The sequence below is a fragment of the Mobula birostris genome, chromosome 13 (assembly GCF_030028105.1).
Source record: "Mobula birostris isolate sMobBir1 chromosome 13, sMobBir1.hap1, whole genome shotgun sequence".
Classification (NCBI taxonomy): domain Eukaryota; kingdom Metazoa; phylum Chordata; class Chondrichthyes; order Myliobatiformes; family Myliobatidae; genus Mobula; species Mobula birostris.
In genome coordinates, this window is record NC_092382.1 from 38,209,815 (window position 1) to 38,223,573 (window position 13,759).

Genomic DNA, 13,759 nt, shown 5'->3' on the forward strand with positions numbered 1-13,759 from the left:
ACAAAAACACAATAGTGAAAACATACATCCACAGCTTATATATTGTGTACGGATTGATTGTATGTCCTTAAAGTGACGCTTGGCATAGGATGTCTGCACATAAGATGACAGACAAGTAGAGGGGTCTGATGGTGTGGAAGGGTGGGTTAGTGGGTAGAGTTATTTAACAGCCTTCCTGTTTGGGAAAAGTAGCTGTCCCAGAGGCTGGTAGTCCTGGTGAGGATGCTGCGTAGTCTGCCCCCCAATGGGAGTGGGGCAAACAGTCCGTGAGCCAGATGGGTGGAGGGAGATTATGAGAATCAGGTTTGTGCTTGATCTCAAGAGAAAGAATTTGGAAAATACCAATGAGATGCCTTTTAGAACAGCTTGTAATTGTGCCCACTAGGGAAAAGTTAATTCTGGATTGGGTGTTGTGTAAGGAACCAAATTTGATTAGGGAGCTTATGGTAAAGGAAGCGTGTGGATGCAGTGATCATAACATGTTAGAATTCACCCTGCACTTTGAGTGGGGAAAGGTACAACAAGATGTGTCATTATTAGTGGAGTGAGGGGAAATATGGAGGCATGGGAGAAGAGCTCACCAAAGTTGATTGGAAGGGGACACTAGCAGGGATGATGGCAGAACAGTAATGGCTGGAGTTGCTCAACTTGACAGCATCAGGGTTGAAGAAAAACACATCATACTCCACCTGTGTAGCTCAAACCTGAAGGCATGAGTATCGATTTCTCCTTCCAGTTGAAAAAAAAAATCACTGCCCATCGCCTTTCCTTCTATTCTTCACTCTGGGCATTCACCAGTAAAGTTATGTAAATATGAAGCTACCATTCATTACGAGAGGACTATTCATAAGGATACTATGTTGAGATATTATCAGGCAACGGTTAAACCACGCGGACTATTATGAATAGTGTAGGGACTGATCTCGGGAAAAATTGGACAGAGTCCGGAGGAGGTTCATGAAAATGATTCCGAGGCTGACAAGTTTAACGCATGAGGAGCATTTGATGTCTCTGGGCCTGTATCCTATAGCATTTAGAAAAAAAAAATGAGGGAGGCTGTCGAATGCCGAAAAGCAGAGAAAGAGTGCATGTGGAGAGGATTTTTCCTGCAGTCGGGGACCAGGGGAACACACCCTCAGAATAGTGGGACCTCCATTTAGAACAGAGAAGATGAAAAATTCTCCCACTGTGTCTTATGATCTCATGATTATTCAACACAACTGTGTATGATCTAAGCTCCTGTGTCCATTCCCCTTGCTCCCCTTAATTAATTATATATGTCCACCTCAAAAATACCCAGCCAACCGGCCTTCACACCCTCAGGGCAGTGAATCCCAAAGAGTGTACACTCAAATAGATAGATAGCTCATTGATCACAAAGCGAAATTAAATAGAAAATATAAATTTCCAGGAATTTTCACACATCTCCATTTGAAATGAGCATCTCTCATCGACCCTTCTCTGTGGCTCTCTGACTGACGAGGAGAGATACTTCAAGATGCTTCACAAATAACCTATTGTTTGTGAATATGTTCTAAATTCAGGGCCAAATCATCTCACCTCTGCTGGTAAATCATCCCATTTATTACACTGGTAAAACTGTTCTGGCTGACTCCATAGTTACTCTTAAGATTTCTTTCTGCTTGCGGGTTAAAGCCATGCATAGAATTCCAGATGTAGCTTCACTGACACCCTGTACAATGGTAGCTACACTGGCCCATTACATTAACTCCACTCCCTGTGCGGTGAAGGCCAAAATACAATCTGCCTTTTGAACTACTTGATGCAGAAACAGAATGTCATCATTGGATTTTCTTCCTTTGCTTCTGTGTTCTCAGCATAGTTAGATAACCAATTTAACCAATTTCCCCCGGGATCAATAAAGTATGACTATGACTATTTCCCATCTCGTTCCCTCCTCCAGGTGATTAAGCAGTGAACATGTTTACTGAGCATATAAACGTGTACCAGAGCATGTCTGCAGGGTTAGGAGATTGCTCTGGGAGTAATATGTGGGAACCCCGAGAATCTTCCAGTCTCCCATATGGCCATATCTGTGCCAGGTGCACCAAGGTGCAGCTTCTGAGAGACGGCGTTCGGGATCTGGAGCTGCGGCTTGATGACCTGCAGCTTATAATGGAACGTGAGCAGGAGTTAGATAGGAGCTACAAGGAGTTAGTCACTGAGGCTGCAGGAGTTAGATAAGTGGGTGACTGTCAGGGAAGTGATGGGAAGAGCTCAGATAGTAGAGAGCACCCCTGTGGCCATCCCCCTCAGTAATCATTATCTCGTTTTGGATGCTGTTGAGAGGGATGACCTGACAGAGGACGACAACGGTGATCCGGTCTCTGGCACTGAGTCTGGTTCCATGGAGCAGGAGGGAAAGAGGAAGATGATCTCTGTTTTAAGTCATCATGACCTGAATCCCGATTTTGGCTGTCATGGGTATCAGAATCATGCTGCACAGAACCGTCTGCGTTGGCAGACATTTAGCCATACTTCGAGTTACTGCGCAGAAAGGATAAATGTTAAAATCCATCTGTGGGTCGTCAGTGGTCGGCTTAGTTGTCAACTGCACTGCAGGAACAACTTTACCATCTGCCAGGACATTCCCTAACAGCAAAGTAACAACGTCCACCTGTAAACCGGAGCATAATCTGATCTTAACAGGTCCCGAAACCAACCCTGACTGTAAAGTTACCTTGTGCAATGGCACAGAAACCATGCTGCCCCCAATGCCTTTAATAAGATTTACCTCACCAATGTCAGACTCATCACCAAACTTTAGAACGCTGTCTAATATAAGTGACTGAGAAGCCCCAGTATCTCGAAGAATTTTCACTGGTACTGGGGTTGACCCTTCCTTTACTAATACAAACCCATCTGACATAAAATGATCAAATTCCTTCTTCACTCGGTCAGACCTCTCAGTCCTTAACTGAGCTTCAACAAAATGTGGGTTTGTAGGTGCTTCAACAGACTGATCACAGGCATCTGGGACTGCCTCCTTTTCCTTTTTCTTCTTCAGGATGGAACAATTAGCCATCATATGACCAGCTTTCTTACAATAGTAACAAGTAAGACCAGAATATTTCTCCTTCAACTTCTTCCCTTCATCCTTACTTTTGTTATTAGTCCCAGCATTAATTTCTGGTTTACCCTGGTTATCCCTGCTACTCTTTTGGTAGCTTTTATTCAGGGTAAATTTAACCGTATGAGTTAAAGCAAACTGATCTGCTAATCTAGCAGACTCCTGCAAAGTGGCAGCATCCTTTTCATCTAAATATGTCTTTAAGTCATTAGGGACGCATCTTTTGAATTCTTCAATTAAAACTAACTCTTTCAAGCTGTTAAAGTCATCATTTACATTTTATATGTGCGCCAGCGGTCAAAACACACAAACTTCTCATAAGCAAATTCCATACAAGTTTGGTTCAGAGATTTCTTCAAATTTCTAAACTTTTGCCTGTATGCTTCTGGGACCAACTCATAAGCTTTGAGCACAGCCTGTTTCACAATGTCATAATCAGCTGTTTCATCAACTGTCAAAGCAGAATAGGCTTGCTGAGCCTTCCCCTTAATTACACTTTGTAAGAGAATAGGCCAACCCTCTTTTGGCCACTTTAAACTCTGAGCAAAATGCTGAAAGTATTTATCAACCTCTGCCTCATCAAATGGAGGTACCAATTTAACTTCCCGACTGGCCTCAAACTTATCACCAGAGTCTAATGCTAGACCACTTTGCTGCAATCTCTCTATCTTTCCAGCTCAAACAGCCTCTGTCTTTCTGCTTCCTCCTTCTGTTTTTCTGCCTCTCTAGCTTCAAACTGCCTCTGCCTTTCTGCAGCCTCCATCTTTATTTTTTCTAACTTGTACGGGAGCTCAAGTTCACTCAGTTTACTTTCAGGAAACACCTCCAACTCCTCCACTTTAAACACACCCTCGGATACACAATGCTCAGTTATTATCCTCTGCATCTGTGACCTCCTCATTGTCAATTTCACCTTTCCAAGTTTTAACCTTTTAGCAGTACTCAACAACTCAATCCTGGCGTCCTCTAATGCCTCAAAGGTTGGCGCTTGCAGAAATCTATCAGCATTCATTGCTGCTGATTTCCCACACACAAATAAATCAAAAGGGATTTTCCCAATGAAATTGACAATTAATCAATCAATACGCCCCCGAATTTGTTCATATCCTGGACGCAGGCCCCAATTTTGTTACAAACCATAACGCTTTAGAAATGAACTAGCAGCAGTAGACTACACCTGAAGTCTGGCTTTGATGCTAAAACCACTATCTTTATTAGTATCGACTCATAATATAGTAACTTAAGCAAGATAAACAAAAGTTAACAGTGTTATGTGTATATATGTGTGGGTAAATATAACTCCCAAACTATTGAGCTCGGGGGAAACAAGGCTTAGAGTCTTGAGATGGTAAAATATGAAAGTTCAGTTCAGCCATGGAATAGGTGATGAGAGATATTTGTAATCCAGGGTGAATTTCCAGAGAAGGCAATTATGTCGAATTCCACAGGTCCCATGGTGGTAAAGCAAGAGAACAGTCACTGCAGATTTTATCTGTCATCATTCCAAATCCACATACGAATTATCACTGAAAGTGACTTGTCACAAGGGGTATCGTCTTCAAGTGAATTACCACACCACACCCAGGCAAGGGTTAACACATAAGTGGTCTTCACAGGCTACCTCAAATCAGATCCACTCCTATGGATCAAACGAGGTGACATCCATACATTTGATGTTCGCTGAATCGATAATTAACCCACCCTTGTGGGCATAGGAAAGTTCTGAAGAGTGACCCTTGGCCACTAGTTCCCTGGTTTCGATCCTTCCATTTTTTCCTCCTTCGTCTCTGTCTGACTCTGAGTGTCTGTGTCCTCGGTTTAAACTAAACAAGCTGCGAGCGATGTAAAGAAGCTGCAAGTCAGACTGATTCACCTTCTTAATCTCTCTCTCTCTCTCTCTCTCTCTCTCTCTCTCTCTCTCTCTCTCTCTCTCTTAAAATGACAGTCCACAGCAAACGAAACCTAGGGATTCATAACAACGGCCACTCCTCATTGTGAACTGAGAGGTGTGCCAGTAGATGGGATGACTGAGTGAATCCTTTCCCACATTCTGAGCAGGTGAACGGTTTCTCCCCAGTGTGAACTCGCTGATGACTCTGTAGGTTGGATGCTCGAGTGAATCCTTTCCCACATTCTGAGCAGGTGAATGGTTTCTCCCCAGTGTGAACTCGCTGGTGTCTCTGTAGGCTGGATAAGTGAGTGAATCTATTCTCACAGACTGAACAGGAGAACGGCCTCTCCCCTGTGTGAACTCGCTGGTGACTCTGTAGGTTGGATGACTGAGTGAATCCCTTCCCACATTCTGAGCAGGTGAACAGCTTCTCCCCAGTGTGAACTCGCTGGTGTCTCTGTAGGGTGTAAGAGTAAGTGAATCTCTTCCCACATTCTGAGCAGATGAATGGCCTCTCCCCAGTGTGAACTCGCTGATGACTCTGTAGGTGGGATGACTGAGTGAATCTCTTCTCACAGACTGAGCAGGTGAACGGCTTCTCCCCAGTGTGAACTGACTGGTGTGCCAGTAGTTGTGATGACCGAGTGAATCTCTTCCCACATTCTGAGCAGATGAATGGCCACTCCCCACTGTGAACTGACTGGTGTGCCAATAATTCAGATGACTTAGTGTATCCCTTCCCACATTCTGAGCAGGTGAACAGCTTCTCCCCAGTGTGAACTCGCTGGTGTCTCTGTAGGTGGGATGACTGAGTGAATCCCTTCCCACATTCTGAGCAGGTGAATGGCCTCTCTCCAGTGTGAACTCGCTGATGACTCTGTAGGGTGGATGAGTGAGTGAATCTCTTCCAACAGACTGAGCAGGTGAATGGCTTCTCCCCAGTGTGAACTCGCTGGTGTCTCTGTAGGTTGGATGACTGAGTGAATCCCTTCCCACATTCTAAGCAGGTAAATGGCTTCTCCCCAGTGTGAACTCGCTGATGATTCTGTAGGGTGGATGACAGTGTGAATCTCTTCCCACATTCTGAGCAGGTGAACGGCCTCTCTCCAGTGTGAACTCGCTGATGACTCTGTAGGTGGGATGAATGACTGAATCCCTTTCTACAGACTGAACAGGTGAACGGCTTCTCCCCAGTGTGAACTCGCTGGTGACCCTGTAGGGTGGATGAATCAGTGAATCTTTTCCCACAGACTGAGCAGGTGAATAGCTTCTCCCCGGTGTGAAGTCGATGGTGTCTCTGTAGGGTGGAAGAGTGAGTGAATCTCTTCTCACAGAATGAGCAGGTGAACGGCCTCTCTCCAGTGTGAACTTGCTGATGCACCTTCAGTTTAGATGAGCAAGTGAATCCCTTGCCACAGTCTGAGCAGCTGAACGGCAGCTCCCCGGTGTGAACTCGCTCGTGAGCCATTAGGTCAGATGACTGAGTGAATCCTTCCCCACGAATTCACCAGATGACCAGCCTTTGCCCGGTGTGTACTGACTGGTGTGTCCACAGGTGGGAAGATCGACTGAATCCTTTCTCACACCCAGAACAGATGAATGGCCTTGCCCAGTGTGAACTTGCTGATATACCTTCAATTGAGATGACTGAGTGAATCCATTCCCACTGTCTGAGCAGATGAATGGCCTCTCCCCTGTGTAAGATGACGGGTGTGCCATTCGATCAGATGACCAAGTGAATCCCTCCGCACAGTCTGAGCAGGAAGGATGGTCGATTGAATCCCTTGTTCCACTTCTTAAATATCTAGACAGAGACAGCAAAACTGGCGTGCCATGCTTGAGATTCCTGGAGACAAATTCCTTCTCATTTTTAACCTGTAAAAAGATTTACAAAATCCATCAGTGTGGCAGGACAACATTTCAGATGAGATCATTTGATTTGCCAAGGTGTGATCTGACATCACACTGTTAAAGTGAGGTTCAACCCAAGCTGGAGAGAGAAATCATATTCTATCTGGGCACAGTGCTGGTATCTGCAATGACCATCAAATTCTCTGATGCTCTTCCTGTTTCTATAAGAATGGGGTATTTCTGCCATCTCCAATCTGTGACCTGGCTCAGTTTGACTCTCTCCATTGGTATTATTCCCTGTTCCCACTGAGCTGCATGGGTTCCTGGCCCCACAGTAACTGAAACACGCTCACGCAAATAGTCTTCCTTGATGTGCAGCTGGGATATTCTTTTATGTATTATTAACTTAAAGTATCACAGTTTTAATGCCATGTAAGAAATTACTGCTGAGATGAATGTTTGGTTCGCCCACATAATTGAAACAAATAATATGGATTGGCCTTACTATGATTGAAATTGAATGCGACGAGCTTTGACATATTACTGGAACCCTGGGATCAGTGAACAACCGACAGCTTCCCCAGTTACCGACCCCCCAACTGGTGGTTACTTAATCAGGACTCCACTTCATTTGAAACCCCAATGCCAGCGGTCCACCCGCCGTGACTCTGTGCTATGACCCTATGGCGTACTCAACTGAGGAAAGCCAATATTATGCACCCCTCGAGGGACAGAAGTTCCCAGTCATGGTGATTGGAGAGGTTAAAGGAAGAGAGGGCAATGCATTACTGACCGAAGTTCTGGATTTCCTTTGGCAACAGACAGGACTGGTGTTTCCCCAGACCACCGTTAGGGTTTGCCCTGGGTTCAAGCCAAAGAACCTGGGTTCCTTGCCTACACCTCAACGAAACAAGCCTCCAGCACCGAAGGAGACTGGCAAGACTTGGCCATGGGCCAATTCCGATACTAGAAGGAGTCTGAGGTGAAGATGGGACATCTGGTAAGACATTCTTTTAATATTGACCGAACTCAAGACATTGTACCCCATCTCTGGGCAACTTCAGGCCATGAATTCGACTACACCAACTGCCCCCCTGTCTGGATCACCATGAAAGAAGGACAGACTCTCCCATCCATTCCGCAATACCCCCTGAAGCCCCAGGCAACGTTTTATGAGGATGGAAGCTCTTTTGTGAATCCAGCAGGAAAATGATATTCTGACTATGCGATAGTGATGGACACTGAAATAGTTGAGCAGGCCTCTTTTGAAGCAGCTGTCTCCGCCCAGAAGGCTGAGCTGTTTGCTCTGACTCGTGCCTGTATCCTAGCAACAGACAAAAGTGCGAACGTTTACAGAGACTCCTGTTATTCATTTGGAGTTGTACATGACTACGGGGCTCTCTGGGAACATGGGGATTCCAGACTTCCTCTGGCCACCCCATTAGTAATGCCACCTTTGTAAACAATTTTACTCACAGTTCTACAGCTACCTTGAGTTTTGGCTATTGTTAAATGTGCGGCCCAGATACGCATGTCCGACCAGGTCACTAAAGGCAATGCTTTAGTGGAAGAGACAGTGAAAAGTGCGGCACAATCCTCGGTAGTTGTGGTGCCCTCGGGTTCCCGTCAAGCAACGTTTCGTGACTTAAGCAGAACGAGTTTGCCAGACATGCTGGAGGTACATACTTTTCAGGGGGACGCCTCTGAGGAGGAGCACAAATTGTTTTCTCAGATGGGTGCCAGAAAGACCCTGACCTAGGTTCTTGGATCACCCCAGTGGGGCAGATTTAATTTCCTGCAGAGTTTTTATCAATATCAGTCAATTAAATACATAATTGTACACACCTGGGAAAGGAGGGAATGGTTGGTAACCTGTACCCTGCACACTGGGTACTACTCCCTTGACAGGTGAACCTTATTCATGTCTACAAGCTGATTTTATTGAATTGCCTGCAGTACATTGCTATAGATATTGCTTAGTTATTATAGATGTGTTTAGTAGATGGATTGAAGCTATTCCAACTACCAATAATACTGTTGTTAAGGTATTATTACGGGAAATAATTCCCAGGTACGGCCTGCCAGAGATGCTGAGCTCTGACAATGGCCCACACTTTGTGGTGAAAGAAAACGAACAGGTATGTAACGAACTAGCTATGAAGCAACAATTCCATTGTGTACACCACCCACGGGCCGCTGGCATAGTGGAGAGAGCCAATGGCACTCTGCAGAGTAAATTGGCTGAACTAACAGTGGAGACTGGACTCACTTGGTTGAAGGTCCTACCGTTACCCCTATTCCACATGAGGGTTACCCCACAGGGGGAAACAGTGTTGTCACCAGCTGAAATCTTTTATGGAGGGCCCATGAGGACACCCTGGGGACCAAGACCTTGTGTACCATTGTTCCCAGAAAGTCTACCAGCAAAATTGGATATGCATACCCTGGAGGAAGAGATGGGGAAATATATATGCCAACTAACCAAAGTTTTCCAAGCATAACATTCACAGGTACAACAGGCTTACAAGGAAGAGAACCACTCTGCAGAGAGGAGTGACTATTCCACCATAGAACCTGGTAATTTTGTCCTGATCAAGAACTAGGATCGAGGGAAACTCGGACCTCGGTGGAGAGGACCATATCAGGTGTTACTGACCACTCCCACAGCTGTGAAACTGAAGGGGCAATCTCGGTGGATGCATCGAACAGACTGCAAACGTGTTACTGAAGGAACTGAGTAGAAGGACTCTCTCGGACTAAAGGAAAATGTTTTGGTTGATAGTGGTGAGACTGAGGAACTCCCAGCCTGGGCTTTCTCAAATATCACCCGGGGAAGTGAGGTGAGGGACTGTGTCCAGTCAGAGATGACTGTGGCTGTCAGTGTTCTGAGGGATGGTATCTCTCAAACAGAACTTCCTGTACTGGGAAACATGCATCCTGGCCATACTTGCAGGTGCCCAGCAGCGGAGAAGCTGAGACTGAGCGATTTTGGATGATCACTTTTCTCTCCGATGGAGTAGCCAGGAATTCATGAGAGATAATCAATTTGGCTACAGCACTTGAGGAGCTGGCCACAATACTGAAGGGGCCCTGACAGAAACACAGGCCCAAGTAACAGAAATATCCACTGAAATGATTGCAATCCGTCAAACAGTCCCACAGAATCGTATGGCTTTAGATTTTATCCCAGCTGAGAAAAGGGGGAACCTGTGCTGTTATTGACACAGAATGCTGCACCTATATCCCTGATGACTCTAACATTACATCCCTCTCCGAGCACACTGCCAAGGAGATTGACAGCATCAAGGAAGTAGGGCAGGATTTACACGGGTTCACCGAAGGGTCGAAATGGTGGTCTTCGAAGGCCTGTTCGGTAATACGTGGGGCATGATATTGTATTATGGCCTAATAGTTGTACATATCATTGTTATAATTACTGATGTCTGCTGTTTTTACTCACTGATAAGTCAATGCTGTACTCGTTTGCTTTCTCTGTAAAAGATTACTGCTTCGTTGATCATGTAAAGTGGGAATGATAAAGTATGTAAAAGGGTTAACACTTTGTTAAACAATAGCAGCCTGTTTTTCTGAAAGAAACTGCTGGTGATGAACAGATGTGCTGAGCCATGCTGAGCCATATTTCTTCTTCAGGGTAGCTAGTTGGGGTTTCAGGATGCTTATCTCCCTGTGCACTCATGCATAGAGATAGGACAGCTTCAGTCTGTTCCGTGTGTGTAAGCCATTATGACTATTTTGTAATTTGTCTTTAGGGGCTGTCATGTAGTAAATAACTTTGGCTCCAGCCTGTCTTGTGTGTGGGGTATCTGGACGGATATACCTGTGGTGTAAGGGGAATTGTTAGTCAGTTAGTGGATTGGGTAGGACAGTCATAGACTGTTCCTGTTTGAGCGAATAACGGAGTAAGCCCCAGGTGCTTGGAAAAACGAGTCTGTACTTATACGGTCTCTGAGTGACTTTATCCGGATTCGACTTCCACAGAATGGGAGCGGTTTTAAAGGGCTGGGCTGCTGGAAGCACGTTACCAGACCTGGAGTGATTGCAACTGGGTCTGACAGAGGCATAGAATTACTGCAATGTTCGGCTTTGACTCGGCGACAGGTAATTTACATGTGTTATGGTCCGTTCGCATTAAATGGATTTACGTTAACTGTCGTCAGAGCTTTTCTTGTGAACATACCACGCAGAAATTGGCCACTCAGCCCATCGAACTTTCTGACCCAGACAGTGAAATCATGGTTTTCGTTTTGCAAGACCACCTGCCGCTTTCTGTAACTGTCTCCCCACCCCCGACTGTTTTCTATGTATCGAGCCCTTAAGCAAAATCAAAGTCTTTGCTTCTACATGACGTTCAGGAGATCAGCTCGAAACACTCACAATAAGCACAGTCACAAAGAGGAAAGAACATGCACTTATCTGCAGAGACAAGTTTGGAAACCGAACCCGTGTTGGCTAAACAGCTTTTCGCATGCTGGCTTTGAAATCATAACCCCTGGTTCGAGAACTGTTTTTAACCTTGACGTCAATTGTGGAAAATCTCACACATGCAGATGGAAAACTGCAGGATCACTTAACACCACCACCACCAGAGGAGGGTTACAATAGAGCTGATGATTCCCTGATCACATAACGTGCTGATTGGAAAAAGTGATCGGAAATAGATATCAGAAGCTGAATTAGTCTCACCTCAATTCACCAAGTATGTTCTGTTTCCGTGTCGATATATTTTCAAGTCGTTTTCTGCTAACTTCATTCCAACCAGTCCAGCGGCAGATATTTAGTAGCTGCCGGGGAGGGGCCGGTGTTGCTGTTCTGTGAGACTCACAGCGCGAATTTTCTGTGGGCAAGCGGCTGCCTGTCCACCGGGCGGATCCCAAACAAACCAGTTCGACACTCCAATTCAGCTCTGCACAAAGTAGGCTTAATGTGGTATTTAATTATTTCTGTTACAGAAAAGAAATAACAAACACCCGGCGATATAGAAAAGAAAGCTCCCCAGTGTCTGCAATCTGAATGAATTCTTGTTACGATTGCTACCAGTCTTTGTGAGATTCCAGCATTTAGTTTTACCCCAAACTTCCATCATTTGTAGTTTTAATATCGTATTTTGCGATTCAATTAAATAAATTGTTCTGTGGCATTCTCCACTGTCACGTCCCGAACAGTAAAACAGTAAAATCTCCCGGTCGCCCTGTTATTCTGGGAAGTTAGTTTTAATTGTGTGTGTGTGCGTGTGTGTGTGTGTGAGAGAGAGAGAGAAATCGGAGAAGAAACCCTGTCCTGCCCCGCGGGACATGTTTCATATTATTATCCGTGAGCAAGCTTCATCTGCACTGCCTCAGTAGAAACCGCCCTAGAAAATGTGTTTGACTGAAGGTAAAGATGTCGCTTCTTTTAACTCATTTGGTCTATAATTACTTCGTTGAACCTGTCAGAGCTGCCTTCTCCCCTTGTATTCCCTCCCAATCCATACAAAGCCGAGCCCCGCTGTAAACGCACACTGATTTGAGAAACCAGAAACAACATATACCTCTGATGTTGATATCAGACGGTGCTCAGTGCGATCCTGGATGACAAATGTGCCGACCAGGCACCGGAATTCAGCCTGGGCTGCCGCTCCCGACCCTATTCGGTTATAGAGCGTCAGTCGCTCATTACAGACAGACAGGTCCGGATGAGCCGGGGTTAATGAGCCAGTCTGCAGTTCTGGTCCCACACCTCCTCACCGGTCTGGTTCATGTCGGCCAGTGGGAGAAGAGAGGAGTAAGACAAATGCAGCAAACACAAACAGAATTGCAGAGGCTGTGTGAACGTTCCCTCACGGTCGCAAGTAGTTTCTGTCTGGATTTCCGTGTCGATCGCTCTTTTCCTCCTTATTCCTCTGGGGCAACCAGCGGGGTGGAGATTCTCCGTTTTATTCAGCCAGTCCCAGGCTGTGAATTTGATTCCACCGGGTTGAGGCTCCACCCCGTGTGTGAACTGAGATCTCCGGCGCTGGGCGAGTTTCAGCTCGAACACTCCACACCGGTCACTGCTATTTCGGGGAACCATTCTTTAAGACGTGACGGAGCGGGGAGGATTAATGTAGGAGGGGTTGCGTTACCAGTCCGAGAAAATGTCATGGCAGTGCTCCGTCAGGACTGACTGTAGAACTCGACTGGAGAGGCGATAAGTGTGGAACTGAGAAGTAATAAATATATGGCCACGTTAATGGGACTATATTGAAGAGCGTCCAACAGTCCTAGAGATATAAAGGAATATCTAGCGATAAAGATCGTAGACTGTTGCAAGAACGTTAAGGTTGTTATAGTAGGTGATTTTAGCTTTCCACATAATATACGGGGAACCCCATACTATAAAAGAACAATGCGGGTTAGAGTTTGTTAAGCGTGTCGAAGAACGTTTTCTGCATCAGTATGTAGAAGTCCCAAAGAACGAGCGTGCGATACTGAATCTGCTGTTAAGGAAAGAGGCAGGGTAGGCGACAGATATTAGTGCATGGGAGCACTTAGCATCCAGTGACCACGATGACCATAATTTCAAAGTAATATGCAAAAAGTTAGGTGTGACCCGTGGCCAAAGATTCTAAATTAGCGGAAGCGCTCTTCTGCTGGTACCGGAAAGTCTCTGGCGAGTGTGAATTGGGACAGGCGGCTTTCTGGCAAAAATGCACTTGGAAGATGTGAGGCCTTCAAAAACAAAAGTTTTAGACTACGAAGTCTGCAAGTGCAGATCAGAATAAAAGGTAAGGATAAAGAGTATAGGAACGTTGATTTGCAAGAGATATTGAGGCGCCGGTTGAAAGAAGAAAGGAGGTGTTTAGCAGCGGACGGCAAATAGGATGAAATAAGGTCTTTATGGAGTCTAACAAGTACAAGAATCGCTCAAGAAAGAAATCAGGGAGGCTA

General features: G+C 45.5%; 1 protein-coding gene across 1 annotated transcript in view; it reads right to left on the reverse strand.

Moving 5' to 3' along the window:
* LOC140207898 (uncharacterized) overlaps positions 1-13,759 on the reverse strand; it is a 188,254-nt gene that overhangs the window by 60,778 nt on the left and 113,717 nt on the right. The window contains exons 5-6 of the mRNA XM_072276441.1: positions 5,749-6,027; positions 5,065-5,541 (exon numbers count right to left, since the gene is read on the reverse strand). Coding sequence (XP_072132542.1) covers positions 5,065-5,541; positions 5,749-6,027 — 756 coding nt within the window. The remainder of the gene's footprint in view (positions 1-5,064; positions 5,542-5,748; positions 6,028-13,759) is intronic.